At 54.8% G+C, this 14,816-nt stretch overlaps 7 protein-coding genes across 7 annotated transcripts; all 7 read right to left on the reverse strand.

Annotated features, from left to right (window-relative positions):
- Nucleotides 1–139: 139 nt before the first annotated feature.
- G647_01866 (uncharacterized protein) lies at nt 140–809 on the reverse strand (the record flags this gene model as incomplete). The annotated part of the gene is made up of 6 exons (XM_008725265.1): nt 140–167; nt 227–252; nt 306–379; nt 437–488; nt 536–604; nt 654–809. The coding sequence occupies 6 exons, from the start codon at nt 807–809 to the stop codon at nt 140–142; spliced, it is 405 nt and encodes a 134-aa protein (XP_008723487.1).
- A 355-nt stretch (nt 810–1,164) lies between these two features.
- Nucleotides 1,165–1,833, reverse strand: G647_01867 (uncharacterized protein; the record flags this gene model as incomplete). Its single annotated transcript, XM_008725266.1, has 1 exon — nt 1,165–1,833. One exon carries the CDS (start codon nt 1,831–1,833, stop codon nt 1,165–1,167), a length of 669 nt encoding a protein of 222 aa, XP_008723488.1.
- Nucleotides 1,834–3,949: 2,116 nt separating this feature from the next.
- On the reverse strand, nt 3,950–5,254 carry G647_01868 (uncharacterized protein; the record flags this gene model as incomplete). The annotated part of the gene is made up of 1 exon (XM_008725267.1): nt 3,950–5,254. One exon carries the CDS (start codon nt 5,252–5,254, stop codon nt 3,950–3,952), a length of 1,305 nt encoding a protein of 434 aa, XP_008723489.1.
- A 1,765-nt stretch (nt 5,255–7,019) lies between these two features.
- On the reverse strand, nt 7,020–8,631 carry G647_01869 (uncharacterized protein; the record flags this gene model as incomplete). Its single annotated transcript, XM_008725268.1, has 2 exons — nt 7,020–7,273; nt 7,371–8,631. The coding sequence occupies 2 exons, from the start codon at nt 8,629–8,631 to the stop codon at nt 7,020–7,022; spliced, it is 1,515 nt and encodes a 504-aa protein (XP_008723490.1).
- A 1,404-nt stretch (nt 8,632–10,035) lies between these two features.
- Nucleotides 10,036–11,119, reverse strand: G647_01870 (uncharacterized protein; the record flags this gene model as incomplete). Its single annotated transcript, XM_008725269.1, has 2 exons — nt 10,036–10,842; nt 10,934–11,119. 2 exons carry the CDS (start codon nt 11,117–11,119, stop codon nt 10,036–10,038), a joined length of 993 nt encoding a protein of 330 aa, XP_008723491.1.
- A 653-nt stretch (nt 11,120–11,772) lies between these two features.
- On the reverse strand, nt 11,773–13,429 carry G647_01871 (uncharacterized protein; the record flags this gene model as incomplete). The annotated part of the gene is made up of 3 exons (XM_008725270.1): nt 11,773–12,801; nt 12,856–12,998; nt 13,054–13,429. The coding sequence occupies 3 exons, from the start codon at nt 13,427–13,429 to the stop codon at nt 11,773–11,775; spliced, it is 1,548 nt and encodes a 515-aa protein (XP_008723492.1).
- An 895-nt stretch (nt 13,430–14,324) lies between these two features.
- On the reverse strand, nt 14,325–14,765 carry G647_01872 (uncharacterized protein; the record flags this gene model as incomplete). Its single annotated transcript, XM_008725271.1, has 1 exon — nt 14,325–14,765. One exon carries the CDS (start codon nt 14,763–14,765, stop codon nt 14,325–14,327), a length of 441 nt encoding a protein of 146 aa, XP_008723493.1.
- Between the last annotated feature and the right edge of the window lie 51 nt (nt 14,766–14,816).

Raw genomic sequence — 14,816 nt, forward strand, 5'->3', positions numbered from 1 at the left:
CCATTGTGGACTTTATTGTTGTGGTCACCCATTGTTCTTTATTCACTGATGAGCGGAAAGGTCTTACTGAAGCACGCTGCCGCGAATTGATAGTCCCAGCCGTCAATGGACAATGGCAAGGCTTCATTCAGAGACCGTCCTAGAGCTTTGGTCCGGCAGTTTTGCTCCTGCCAGGTGTCAGAATCACAGCTCTCCGGTGGGCAGGCAATTCTGGACGTGCCCTCACAATGCTGCAATGACTTCGATCTCGACCTGCTCATCGTCAGTATCGACAAGCGTGTGGAAAGAACCTCGGCGGTGTGTACATCTGTCTTGAACGGCAGCTCCTTGACGCAGACACAGGTCCGTGCTGGCTTCGGATCCGGGATGATTTCAAGATCTGTTTCCGTGCGCGGTCAGCGTGGAATGTGGCAGCGAGGCTGGGGAACCAGCGCACAGGCGTTATTCATGGCTGCATAGTCCTCCATGTTGGTCAAATAAATGTTCATCTTGCGCATCTCAGCGATTGCCCAGCACAGATACTCTCCGGAAGTACCTTTAGAAGCTTTTCAAAGCTGCTGCCAGCTTCTTCCAGAACCACTCTGATGTTTTCCAGAGCTTGTCTCTGCCATCTGTGAGCTCCTGATAACGCTGGCTTTATCACGTGTACTAACCGTTCTGTCAGCGACTGATCCCTCCACTACTTTCATTGTGGACGGAACGATGCCAATGTTCCCAGACACGAAAATGGTTCCATTGTGGATTGTGGCTTGGGAGAACAAGTTGGACTTGAGCCCTTTGTCGGTCGACACAACTTGCTTTGGAGCCATTATGGACAGATGGACTCTTCGAGATACTGGTGGTTCAGGGAGCTACTTGACGCAGAATAGCAAGTGCATAAATACAAGATCCAGAGATAGTGGTTCCATCGTCTTACGCCCTTTGAACCCATCGTGACAACGCGGAGAAATCCCGACTGCGACCCGCTGACAAATCTGCCCAGCCAGTCACGTGGATCTCGTGAGCACACGCTGTCACGTGATCTCATCCTGCGCTGATTGACCTTCCCGCCCTTCTTACATTCTGATTCCACACCACACTTGTTCCAACAGACGACGTGATCAGCACCACAGTCACGCTCACCGTGACGGCCATGTTGCTAAAGCTCTACATGAAGTCTTTCATTCACCACCTCGGTCTTCGAACCGGCGCCACGCGAACAAATCCGTAGTCCTCCAGGTCTTCGCGCGCTTCCCGGCCCAAGTCTGCATCGCGCAACTCCCAGAGTCGCTCTCTATCCCTTCTTGCTTGTTCCTCGGCTCTTTGTTTTCCCCGGTCGGCATACGTCGCTGCCTCAGCCCGCAAACTTGTGAGCCTACTGTCGTTGATTGGCTGAGTTGTTCTGGACTCATATGTCTCGATATGGCCACCAAATCTGTCCCGACAGGCATTACCCTCGTTGTGCAGGGCCAGCCATCTGGCTCTGAACTCGTCTTCTCGGCGTTCAGATGCTGCTCGACGGTCATCGTCTGGATCTCGAGCTAGGATGTCGTCTAGAAGCCCGTTGATCGCCCGGTTGCTCAACCCATGGCCGCGATCCCTGTCTCGCACAACCACGAGAGGCCCGCCTGGTCCTCTCTCCAAGAAACCGCCATAGCCCATATTGCCAGATGTGTAAAAGCCTCCTGTCGGTGCAAATGCCCCAGGCTCGATTCCGACTCTCCAATCCCATGTTCGAGTCATGCCGTCAAGGCCTTGAACTGAGTAATGCTCGTTGACAGGCACCCAATGAGTGCGCTTGCAAGGTCCCCATCCCTTGTTTATTGGGATTCTCCGTTGTTGCCAGAACGTCATGGCGATGGAGTGACAAGTGGCGTCGCTTCCGTTGTAGAAGGCTCGAGGGTATGAAAGATGGCTCAGTGAGGCGTACCTTGCCAGGATGGCAGAGTCGACAGATATACCGAAGCCCCATGACGCGCAGGCAGATTCTTGTTCCGGTGTCCCACGGATGTTTCGCCCCAAAGGCGCCTGTGTTACACCAAGCACTGCTACACACACCTTTTAAAGGCATCCAATCAATTGTCCCAGTCCCAGTCTCAGAGATATGACAGCACTTTTGCACCTGAATTGGCAATTTCATACAGCCCTTTCGGCGCAGAAGTCTAGCAGATTCAACCTTACCCAGCCAGCCCGGCGCAGTTCCTCGCCGCAGACAGGTGTACAACATTCACGAGGAGATCTACTGGCTGTGCTCTGTCCACCATGTCTTCGCCTTGCTGTCATCGTACTTGGCGATGCTCTGCTGGAAAAATGCACCTTTTTGACCGATCGCTCTTCCCATGGCCTCTGTGTCCGGGCAACCATGAGCTCCACAAAAGCAATCAATTCCACATCCGCGGTCCACGTTGTCCTCGAAACCATCCGTGTTAACGCCCTCTCCCGCCTGAACAGCGCCTCCAGGCCCCAACGACACCGCCGCTGTTAGCAACACACTTGCAGAGATTGCACCCTCAGCATACCGCATCCTGCCTCTCTTGCCTCCCCAAGCAGAGTCCAGCAGGGTGTCCCTCAATTTCTGGTACATTTCCCCCGTGGCATCCTGGATCGTACGCTCCAGGCGACTGTCCGTCTCGGTCCAAGGCAACGGTGAACGCAATCGTGGCACAGGCAGTTCGTACTTAACCTTGGCAGAGTGAGGCTCAGAGTACAGGCTGTGGTATGACTCAGTTGCCGGCTCGGTTAATTGCCACTCAGCATAGGTGTTTCTGGTATTGTGAAGTCTGCCGGCGGTCGTGTAAGAGGACGGCGTGGCTGACGGATTGTCGAACCAGTTCACGTTGGGGCAGGTGGCGCCGGGAAACCCGGTTGATTCGAGTTGTTCATCGGAAGAGTCCTGTGCCAGTGGGCGAAGATTGACTCTATCGGGCCTCCCTGTTCCGCATACACTTCGATATCGGTCTCCGTATGGCCCCTTGAAGGGGTCATTACTAGCGAAGAATCCAAAGTTCAGACCATCATTCACGTTCTCGACCATCGGTGCGCTTGTGATATTGGAGCGCGTTTTGGCCACGGGCAGATTCGGAAGTAGAGATCGAGAGACGGCAAATTCACATCGATGAGGTCGCGGATGCGGTGGCGGATATCGCTTCAACAATTCCGTCTCAACTGGGATGCCGGCGTCCTCCATTGTGACAACCCTGGTTGATCGTTCAGAGGCGGCCGCCTCAGTATTAGGTCGGATGTTAGTCTCGACAAAGTGGACTCTGTCGACAACCATGTTTCGAGGCATCTCCATCTCCCTGGCAGTACGTTCCAGGTGCCGCCGCGCTCGATCTCCATTCTTTGGGTGCAGCCTACACGGCGTCATCGGCTGAGACATCTTGTTCTTCACCTGGATGTTAGCTGTTCTTCCTGCAATGCACGTCGAGTTCTCTCACAACGGTGTTTGGTCTAAGCATTTCTCTCGCAAATGTCGATCGATCTGGACGAGATTGGTCGCAGAGGAGTGGAATTTTCTATGACCACCAGGTATGCAGAAGAAGATGTGCGAGATCGCTTATGCTTCCATCGGGCAGTCCTCATCACTGCCTGGACAGGGGCTCGACCCAAATCACCCTTGCGGAGTGAGTGGAAGCCATGTATCGTATGACAACTGCCTTTATTCGATTTCACAAACTATTGTACATCAAATGTGAATGGTATTTCACCTACAAACCTCCAAACTTCAAATTCACCATTCATCCCCGGACCAAAATCGCAGATCATCAGACAAAGGCCCAAACTTGACATCACCATCTCGCCAACTCATCGACTCAAGTTGTATCATTCTCAGCGTGGGATTCCACTTCGAATCTCTTGGAAGCCCCTCGGGATTCTCATCCACAAGCTCATCTACATGCACGGCGTTCCAGTGACGATCGCGTCCGACTTCTCTCGGAAAGACCGAATGGCATATGTCGCAGTCCCAAAGTCATGTGTGCCGACTTAGGCCAGACTGTGTGGCAAAAGCTTTGCTGCACTGGCTGCATTTGATACTGTCCCGCTCAGTACCCGGACTTTCTGGTACGGCTACAATGTCGGCTTTTACTTCTTGCTCCTGCCACCACTTTTGGGCCACGTCCCACCTCGAGGATTCCGCTTCCAACGTCGTGTCGAGCTTTGAATTTGGAACAGACTTGATAGGCCTTGGGCTCTCTTCAAAGCTTGTAGCGGCAACAATGGTGCGAGTACACTCTGGACCGACTTTCAGATCTGACAACTCCCCGTGTTGTGGCGTTGCGTCCGCTTCATGCTCTGGAAGCGGCACAGCCTCGGACAATCTCCTCTCTTTCGGACAATTTGCCGTTGCGGTTGCATTAAAACCGGCATCTTTCTGAGGGGGAACGGCGTGTGAAGATGTCTCTGACACATCCAAAGAGGCCATCAGATTTGAAAGAGCTATAGCCGCGTGTCGACGTCGGCGCCGGCGAATGTCTCTCTGCTTGTGCACAAGCCGGCGAAGGTATTCAGCGTCCGCAGACGAAGTTGACGTCCTTGGCTCCATACCGGGATGGCAGTGATCTGAATGATGGAGATGATGTGCTGTGCGAGGCATGGCCTTTGTCGACCCTACTGCCGCTGCCATGCCATTTCTTCTTGATCGATACTGGTTCCTCGTGTGCTTGAACCATAGCTTCTCCGTATGTCTGGACAGGCACTTCTTGCCAACCTTGCCGCGTTTGTTCCTATCGTCCGACCATCTAGGATATCTCCTTCGGATATCAGTCCGCTTGCATTTTCCGAGACCTGCGGTCTGGATCCATCCACTCGAACCCAGCTTGCGTCTCCCAGTCGATTGCCGCGCCATGGAGGACCCGACGTCTCTACTGACGGGAATGCTCTGATTGACGTATTGGGCTGTTGTTCGCCATCCCAGGGGTGGAAACAACTTGATCCTCGCCGTCGCGGTCGCACACGCACGTCCAGGAGATTCTGGATCTCCACCGGAACCTGAGCCATCAGTCTTGCACTGCGCGGCCGATGTGGCGATGATGTTCGGCTCAGCCGATCTCCGGACAGGCTGTTCAAGAATGCGAGCCATCCAAGAGAGCAAAGGTAGGGACATTATCGCTGCACACAACCATGCCCATGTCCATGCGGTGAGTCCTTGGGGTTCTTGGTCTCCTTCATCTTCGTCTCCGTCTTTGATGGCGACCTTGATTTGACTTGCAGGGTCGACCTCCTCATCTTTGTGGCTAGGATTCTCGATCTTACTCTTCCCACAACATCGAGTCATCTCGCCTTCGTGCAACAGCTGAGTGGTATTTCTATCGCTTTCTGCGCCGCGAGACCTTAACCCTGCACAGAAGTCAAGCAGAGCATGACATTCGTCTTTGAAATCGGCAAAATGGAGTGGACAGTGGGTGAGCGAGAGAGATTGTCTGACCGGGCGATTGACATTGGAACAAAACGATATATACTCATACTGTGTCACTCGCACGCCTTGCCATGCGAACGATAATGAACCGTTGTCACCGTACATGCTGGGTCGGGATCGAATCGTCACTTTCTGGACTTCACTTATCTCGTCTCTTCACGCTCTCACACCGTCACATCGCTTGGCAACGCAATCAGAGGTGAAAGATAATCGGGTCGTCAGATCTTCATGGCACGAGCAGAGACCTCATACTCACTCATATTGAGCTTATGGGGAGGAACGGAGCCCGTTGGCATACGTAGTAGGTAGTACCCTGCCCAGCTTAGCGTGGAGACGCGGTCATTCACCGAGTCTGTATGAAAGGTTGTAGGGGTGATTGACTCGCTGGGACATTTTTTTCTCGTTCCGTCTCTCTCACTCTCACTCTCTTGTGAAATACTTGCTTGCTTCTTCCCTTACGTCCTTGCTTCCCACTCCCAATTGAATACTCGTTTGCTCAAATACCAGGTAAGCCCGCTTACCGACTGGTGTAGGCATTCACTTCATTAACCCCCCTTCACGGTGGCCAACCCATTGTGCACAGCCACGATCCGCAGCTTCTTCTCGCTGGCTGATATCCCAAAGATCAAGGAATATACCATATTTCCCGATACTCTCTACCAAGCATTCTCATCGCATGTTCTCGTGTCTTGCGAGTCAAAATCTCAAAGATCAAGAAATATATCATATTTCTCGATACTCTCTCTCTCTCTCTCTACAAGCATTCTCATTCCATATGCTCTCATGTCTCGCGAGTCCTGCAGTGCAGTGTCGACCAGACCGGTCACCAACGTTCAGAGCGTGAGGGATGATGCGCTGGGTATGCGCCAGGCATGCATGCAGGGAACAGGGTCCCATCGATCTGCCCTGTGAAGTGATGGTGAATTGTAGCCTCGGCTGATCCTGCTGGCAGCGGAGCTGATAAGCCTCTGCCTATCCCTCTGCATATCCCTAACCCTCTGCCTATCCTTCTGCCTATCCCTATCCCTATACCTGCCTGCACCGCGCCTCTTGGTACGACATTCCACAGCCCCCTTTTTCCGGGAAGATCAGCTGAAGCCCATCCATATCGCTCGTGATGTTCTGTCCAAGGGACCGCCGAATGAGAAACGAAGCCAGACGGGTGTGGACGAGACACGCGGACAGGCAGACAGGCTAGAGCGTGACGCTCACCGGCTGGGAAGGACCACCCCACTCCACTCTCAGAATTGCAGCCTGCAGTGTTCTCTCATTCCGAACCTCGACTCGGCTGGCTGAACGGTGTAGTTTGAGTCAAGTGGGCGGTTGAGAGGTTTGCCTTTATCAGAAGGTCCCTGACTGGACAAATACCGCTCTTCGTTTGCTTGCAGCAGCGGAGATATAGATCGGGCGTCGAAACCAAGAGCTAGCTGCTCGCTGCTGTGCTGGTTGTGTCTTGATCACATCGTATTATTGACCTCTCCAGATGTGGAGCATTCAGCTTTCCATAGCGATATTGAATGCTCCAACTGCAGAGCATTCAGCTGCCCGCGGTGATGTTGACTTCTCCGAATGCAGCGCGTTCAGCTTTCCATAGCGATGTCGACTTCCTCCAAGGGTACTGCGCTCAACCATCCAGCACGGGTGCAAACTTGGATTTCTTCCTCAGCACAAGGCCGATCTTCATAAAGATAAAAGGCACGGGCAGCAACGCGGCCGCCACGGCACCGAGGACCGACGTCGCCGGCCCGACTCCCATGGCGTGGTACATTGGTCGAGCGGCCAACGGGAGACCTGCGGCCAGGACGCTGCGAAGAAAGGTATTCGCCGCGGTGGCGCTCGCGGCGTACAGCCCGTACACGTCGACGAGGTAGTTGATGCCTAAAGAAGTAGATTCACACATTAGCCGTTGCTTCGCGGTTCACAGAGATTGAGTGTCTCTCTCGCGATGAGCAGTACCGCACCGCAAGTCACTTACATTGCTGGAAAATGATATTGAACCCGCCACCGATAAACCCGGCCGCGACGACCGGTGACGCCCAAGGGTATCGCGGTGCGGCTGTCCATCCGAACCAGAAGAGCCCGATGACCATGAGAACGGCGCCGATGGCCAGAGGGGGAAGTCTCGCTTCAGGGACGGGTCGGCCGTTGGAGGCCTGGCATTTCCGTCGGTACAGAGGCTGGTTTCCGAGGTTGACGCCCGTGGCGGCGAGGATGCCGACAAACATGCCGAGAAATGGCAATGAGGCCACGACGGGCGACCAGTGGCGCTGCTCTTCAAAGACCACGGGGAAGACCTGCAGCGTGAGGTAGAGGATGGAATACACGAACGAGGCGTAAAAGGCGATGCAGGTCACCATGGGCTCGGTGAAGAGCATCATCAGTGGTCGCGACAGCTGTTTGGTGATGATGGATTTGAGGTCGACCTTGATCCGTTCCTGCGGGTGGTAGTATAACGCGTTGCCGGTCTCGTTTCGCAGTCTCTGCGCCTTTCGCTTGAGCAGCACCGGCGGATACATTTCGGGCATGCAGAAGTAGGTCGTGGCCACGACCACACCGTTGAGCAGCGCCACGATGTATCCTGTCCATCGCCAGCCCATGTGAGGGTTGACCAGGATGGCGGCCCCGATGGTCGGGCCTAACGTCGGACCGCCAACGACACAGACACCGTACAGACACACGGCCGTTCCACGAGCCTCCCGTGACCAGATGTCGCCCAGGGCGGCGTTGACGTTGCTGACGGCAGCGGAGCCGAAGAAGCCGCTGAAGAAGCGGTTGATGAATACCGACTGCGCGTTTCTACTGACGGCGGTGCCGATGGAAAAGCACACCAAGCAAGTCGCTGCCGGCAACATGGACCATCGCCGACCCCACACCTCGCTGACCGGCGCCCAAACCAGCGGACCGAATGCAAAGCCGACGACATAGAGCGAGACGTTCAGGACGACGACGTCCTCGCTGACACCCACGTATTCGGCGATGGTGCGGTTCGCGGGTGCGATGATACTCGAGGCCAAGCTGGCGCCAAAGGCCAGCATACCCAGCTGAAAGGTCACCCAAGACTTGAACGGCGTGGACCAGTTCTGTGGATTCTCCGGATCGTCTGCACTCTCCCATCCGACCAGGATTTCGGTCTTTTCGCCGTCGTCCAAGACAATCTTCTCGGGCGGCTGCTGCTCTGCTGGAACGGAGCTGGCGTCTGCCTCGACATCTTTCGTTGTTGACGTATCCTGCGCCATCCCGTCGACAGATCGCGTACCGGAAAGCTCGAGGACATGGTGAGATCGAGAACGGAAGAATTGCAACGGTGGTTTTGTACGGAGAGAAGGCGAAATGCGAAGTTCGTACATAAGTGTCCCAGTCCAAACCGGGACGCCTGCTCCACCAGCGACCGGAGACTGACCGATTTCTACCTCGTACGAGTACTGCGTAGAGTGGATGCCGATCAACCGCCCCGATATTAACCACAAGCGTTGGAAGATGTCGGCCGGTCTCCCATCCACTCCGGCCACCGCAGCAGGCGATATCGGGCACTAGCGGAGGATGTCGACGGCATTAGCGGTGATTGCTGGGTACCCAGTACATTCCTCCCGTGCCTATGTTGCACCGGTGAGATCGAAGCTGGTCTCCACAAATCGCAATATTTAGAAGGCCACGAGTACGAGGGCGGATGGCCTGTACAGAGGACTACCCTTTATCACCCAGTTGCCTTCGCAGCTGTACGGGTGGTGACGGGGCAAGTTCTGCATGATGTACAAACGAGTAATTCCTCTGTCCCGCGACGGCATGATCAATTGACAGGGGTATTGTAGAAACGTCAATTAGTTAAAGGTGTTAATATGTCGTGACCACGATGACTGTGCGAGCGTTGGGACTGTCGTCTCGTCTCGCTGGTGTTGACCATGGGTGCTGTATGATCAGGCCGTGGTGGGCCATGCTGCTGTGCATGATGATCTCGGAGCGTGATCTTGCTTGTAACATACGGAAGACCTGGATTGGCAAGACGGCCGCAAGGTTGCATCTCAAGCATCCAGAATCCAGAATGGGGCGAAGATGATGCGCTCCAAGCACGGAGGCTCGAAGCAGCGGAGCGTCGTCTCGAATGCATAGACGTCGCTGTCATGAGGGAGTCGGTGCTTTGATGAGACGAGATGAGATTTATCTCTAGTGCATCCTACCGTACATTTGAAGGCTACAGCACGGCAGGATATGCTGCCACATTGCGCATCTTTCACAACACCGATCTGAGATTGAGTGAGTGTCGCGCTGTCAGCACGTCGCACAGGGGGAAGCCGATCTCTGTCGCTCGTCAACAGCGCGCTTGCCGTTACTCGAGCAGCCAAACCTCCTACAGTACTGTACCTCGTTGGTAGGGCTCAAGGAACGCAAATTCAGACGAGCCATGGCTCATTATGTGTATGGTTTCGAACGCAACCCGTTACATACCGGTGAACGAAGGTTGGCCTGACGAAAGCTACGCGATACACCGCACCGCATCTCACACACGTCAGCAATCGACTCGATTCATTACATATGTATCGTGACAATCAGGCACGTCTATACGCAATGTTACGACGAGCTTTGCCTGCTGCTCTGATCGAAATCAAACGACACTCCCTAGGTAAGGTAAGACCATCGAGCCGTCACGTCGCGACCGCGACGCTCCTCAGCCTCACGGCCTGCCCGTCATCCCCCTTCAGCCGATAATCCTTCGAGGTATTCCAGACGCGCCACTCCCCCGCATTGACCGGCTCGTACAGCTTCTCCTCGCCCTGACTCAACAAGATCGGGTCGATCAAGGTCTCCGGGTCGGGATGCACAAAGAACGGGATGCTGAACCGCGCGGGCAACACCTCGTCGGGAAACCTCTCCAGTGACGGACTCACCACCCTGTGCCGAGTCGACTTGACCCTCCCGTTCGTGTACCTGACCAGCAGATCGGCAATGTTGATGAGCACGGTGCCCTCGATAGGCGGCGCGGGCACGAAATTCCCATCGTGTTTAGGGTCGATTTCCAAGCCCCCGATCTGGTCCTGGAACAATAACGTGCAGAGCCCAAAGTCGGTGTGGGCATTGATCCTCGCGTGGCCTTCCTGTTCGACCACGCGCCTCTCAATGGCAGGGTAGTGGATCAGGCGCAGCTGGGGATCGGCGCGCTTGGTGATGGCGTCGAAGAAGTCGTCGCCCAGATCCATCACCATGGCCAGACATTTGAGCACGTTCATCGCGAGCACGAAGCACTGCTCGTAAAAGGCGTCGAGGGTCGACTTGAAGCCCTGGACGGCCTCGTCGGACGGACACAGATCGTTGGCGAACCGTCGGTGCTCGTAGCATTCCTTGTGGTCGTTGATCCCTTCGGCGCCGTCGGCCGTGTATCCCTGGTTGACGTGCGCGTCGGACAGTTTATATCTGAGCTTGGCTTCTAAGGGCAGGGAGAAGAATGTCTGGGCCTGCGGAAGAGACAAGTCAGGAGAGCACATGACTGGCAATCCTCAGGGTCAAGCGTTGTCAACTCCCTCATTGATCGCATTGCATACTCACCAGACCAAAGATCTCATCGACCTTCTTCTGCGCGATGCCATGCTCGCGAAGGTACACGAACCCGACGCTCGAGAACGCGTCGTACACCTCCCTCGCGACGGCCTTTTGTGCCGTCCGATCGCCTGTGAGGAATTTGTCAAACGAGACCACGGGGATGGTCTGTGAACTTGACTCTGATTCCGCCATCTTAGAGTAGGTGTTGATTCCGCTCTCGGACGGGCTGTCCGTTGGACGTTGGAGTGGAATGTACCGGCCCCGTAGTGCTCTACTGTGCCGGGTGTATGATTTGTCAAAGTGCAGAGTATGAAGAGTATTCAATCCGACGGTGAGGTTACGGCATAAAACAATAGTCTTACATGTAGAAGGAATCGGATAGTGAGAATGTACTTGCTCGCGTGAGTAGAGGCGGCGCGTAAGTAGGTAGGTTACAAGTACAAGAGGGCTCTGATACCGCCACAGTAGCTCACCTACCACCCCCCGCCACGCTGATCACCTGTACGAGGACCGTGAAGGACACAGACTGTTTCCCCGCACAGAGATACGGAATGTGGGAATGTGGGAACATGACAGGCAGGGGTCAGGATGCATATCATAGCCGTTCAGGCCGTTGCATGCCTTCAGTCAGTCGCCCGGTGAGGCGGCCTATGGAGGCACAGGAGGTACCCCGTACGGGCATTAGGAGCATTGGATAAGGGCTGCATGTCTACAAGTCTGCATCTTGACGCTCTTCTCCGCCCCCTGTTCTGTGCCATTCAGTATCCTTGTACGGAGTACAAGAGCCCTGTTCGCTGCTGCCCCCAGTCTTCTATCCCTCACTTATCAGCCCTGGGTCCTCCGTCCTACCCCTTCGTTATCACCACTTCCTGATTCTCCACCCTACTGGCTACATTCTTCAACAGCTCACTGCCAACTTCGACTTCTCCATCTTGCACGGCCTTCAAGTCCGGAACGTCGGAATGTTTCTCCCCGTCAAACAACTTGTCGACTTCTTCGAGCGTGTATCCCCTGGTTTCCACCCAATACCACATCACGCCCGCCAGCATGACAATGTCGGCACTCGCATTGATGATGTACGTCTTCCAGCCTATGGCGTCCAGGGCGAAAGGGAATGCCATGGTCACCAGCAACCCCGACAGTTTCGTCGTGAGGGTGTACAAGCCCATGCCGACGGAGCGTAGAGAGTACGAGAGCACTTCGGGTGGATACAGCACCGTAAGTGGTGTGATACCGTAAGCGTAGGCTGCATTGTAGAGGAAGATCATCGCGATAGTGCCATAGATGCCCGACCTGTTTGAGGAGTCGCCGTAGAGGGCGGTCAGTCCAGCGAGGATGTAGAACGTCACAATCTGGCCGGCCAGACTGATGGAGCAGAGAGTCTTCCGGCCGAGGGAATCTGCGAACCAGGCACCTGCCAGCGAAACGACTAACGTCCAGGAGGTCAGGATGATGTTGATTTGCAGCTGAGTTGTCGGGTTGGTGATTCCCGCCTGCGCGAGCATGTCGCCAAAGTAGAAGGTGATGATATTGGTTCCAGGTAACATGACAATGATGGAGAATGTCGAAGTGATGATGATGCGCTTGCGATTGCCCTTGGTGCTAAACGCCTGCCTCCAGGACAGTTGCTGGCTCTTCTCCCATGCAATTGTATCTGTGATCTCGCGGTACTGGACCAGAACGACCGGTGACTCTTTATCGCCGTTGGCGTTGATGGCTGCAAGCACCTCCAGGGCTTCGTCGTGCCGATCCCTGTCTATGAGGAATCGAGGCGACTCGGGAAGAAAGAGCAGCACACACATGCAGAGGATGCTCGGCACAATCTGGATCAAGCTGGGCGTCCTCCATGCCCACGTCGAGGAATAGTGTTGCGTCTGGTGGTATCGGAGATGAGCAGGTACTTGTCATCCTTGACCACATTGACTTACCGAGTAGCACACTCCAGATGCAACAAGCGTGCCGACGCCCCAACAAGCGTAGTATAGACCCAGCGCCACCGCTCTGTGCTTCGGAGGAGCAGTCTCGGCCACATAGGTTGGACATGCAGTTTGGGCAAATCCGAGCCCGAAGCCTGGGGTTATCAGCAGCTTGAAATACTGGTACACGCAGTGTACTTGAAGACTCACCAACAATAAAGCGACCAGCGATGAACATGCCGGTATTCTGCGCAGCACTCTGGACGATAGGGCCGATGAGCGTGAGGATACAAGAGAGCATGATGGTTTTCCATCTCCCTATCCATGCAACAACGAACCCAGCGAAGAGGGCAGCGCAGGACCCTCCAACGTATGAAATCGCCGTGTTCAAGGACTTGGTCGCAGTAGTCAGTGTGAAATAGTTCTGGTACGTCGGCATCACGTTGAGACTGCCCATCAGGGAGCTGTCATAGCCCAAAAGTACTGAATCGACCACCGAGACCGACACCACCGCGGCAAGGAGCGCATTTGTTGAACGTGGGACGAGCCGAGACAAATGCCTCCTGGGGTGGATAGTCTGTGCCATCTCTCTGCTGCGGTGTGAGGTCTATTGAGCTTGTCTGGCAGTGTCGGGAGAAGGTCGCCAGGCCGAGATATCACGGATCTTGGGGTAAAGGCTCTGGAAATAACACATCAGGCCAGATATATCCCCTTTCCGAGCCTTGACCTAGCGAAAGTCCAGACCTACCTATGTGCGTGAGCCGGTGCTGATAATGAGAACATGGTTTGATGGCACTCTGGCTTCTTATCGCGAAGCGACGTGAGAGTTCAGTGTCCAGTGCGGGCGAGGTTCTCATCTCCGCACTGATTCTCGAACCAGATGCTGTATGCGGATGATTACTTGCCTGCCCCGACATGAACCTTGTAGACCAGGAGGAGAAAGATCCCAAGCAGAGATAACGTGTAGATTGGACGGCGCGCAGCACTTGCATATCTAGCTTCAACCTCCACACACGGCGTATGTGGTACCAAGAGGAGGAAGGAATGATCGACGGTCTTGGGACGGCGGCTGGTCACATGGCCCGGCAAGTGCCCGAGCAAGCATCACTTGCCATCTGCTCGAGACGGAGTCAGCGAGTTCAAGTCTGGACGTCGAGAGAGAAGCCAAAGGCGCCATGTCAGCACCATCACTCGGATAAATAGTTTTGCCGAAATCGACCGTGTCAACTATGTGTGGCTTCCCTATGGGCATAACATGAAACATAGATTGACTGGCAACGACGAGTTTGATTGAATTCGTGGAGGCATATATATGTATGGCTCACAAGCGCGAGCCGGGTACCAAAACACCTCCATATTTATTTCCAAACAAAGCAGCTGGACTGAGACCAGCCCGCTATATCATTGACATGTTGACATAATCATCCAACCTATTCCTGACAATGGCCTCCTGAGGACTCTGTTATTTATTTCTCGCAGGGTTATGCGTGTCCCACAACAGGGCACACCGCACCCTTCGCAGCCGCCTCGAGACTTGGGTGCTCGTGGATCTTCCCCTTATGGTGCTCGAACCGGGCGTTGGTAACGGGGCACACATCCCCTTCCTTGGCCTCCTTTGTAGACGGGTGGTTAGGAGGCAAGACACTGGAAACGGTGCCAACTACGGGGCAGATGGCCTCGTCCATGGCTTGCTGCTCGGGCTGGCTGACGATCTTGGTCAAGGCAGGGCAGTTATCCGCGTTCGAGAGGTCGGAGGACGAGTCGAAGATTCCCGGGTGCTTGGAGAGATTGTGGTGATGGTCGGTTGTTGCCTTGGTCACTGGACAGACCTGACCAGGCTTGTCAAGGTCGAAGTCGGGGTGTTTTGGAGGGAGGACGGTGTTGGTTGTTCCCACGATGGGGCAGACTTGAGCGGCCACCATGATGCTGTGAAGCCTAGAATTCCGCTTGTGGACGATGTTTAGACGTTGAGC

The sequence above is a fragment of the Cladophialophora carrionii genome (assembly GCF_000365165.1).
Source record: "Cladophialophora carrionii CBS 160.54 unplaced genomic scaffold supercont1.1, whole genome shotgun sequence".
Classification (NCBI taxonomy): Eukaryota; Fungi; Ascomycota; class Eurotiomycetes; order Chaetothyriales; family Herpotrichiellaceae; genus Cladophialophora; species Cladophialophora carrionii.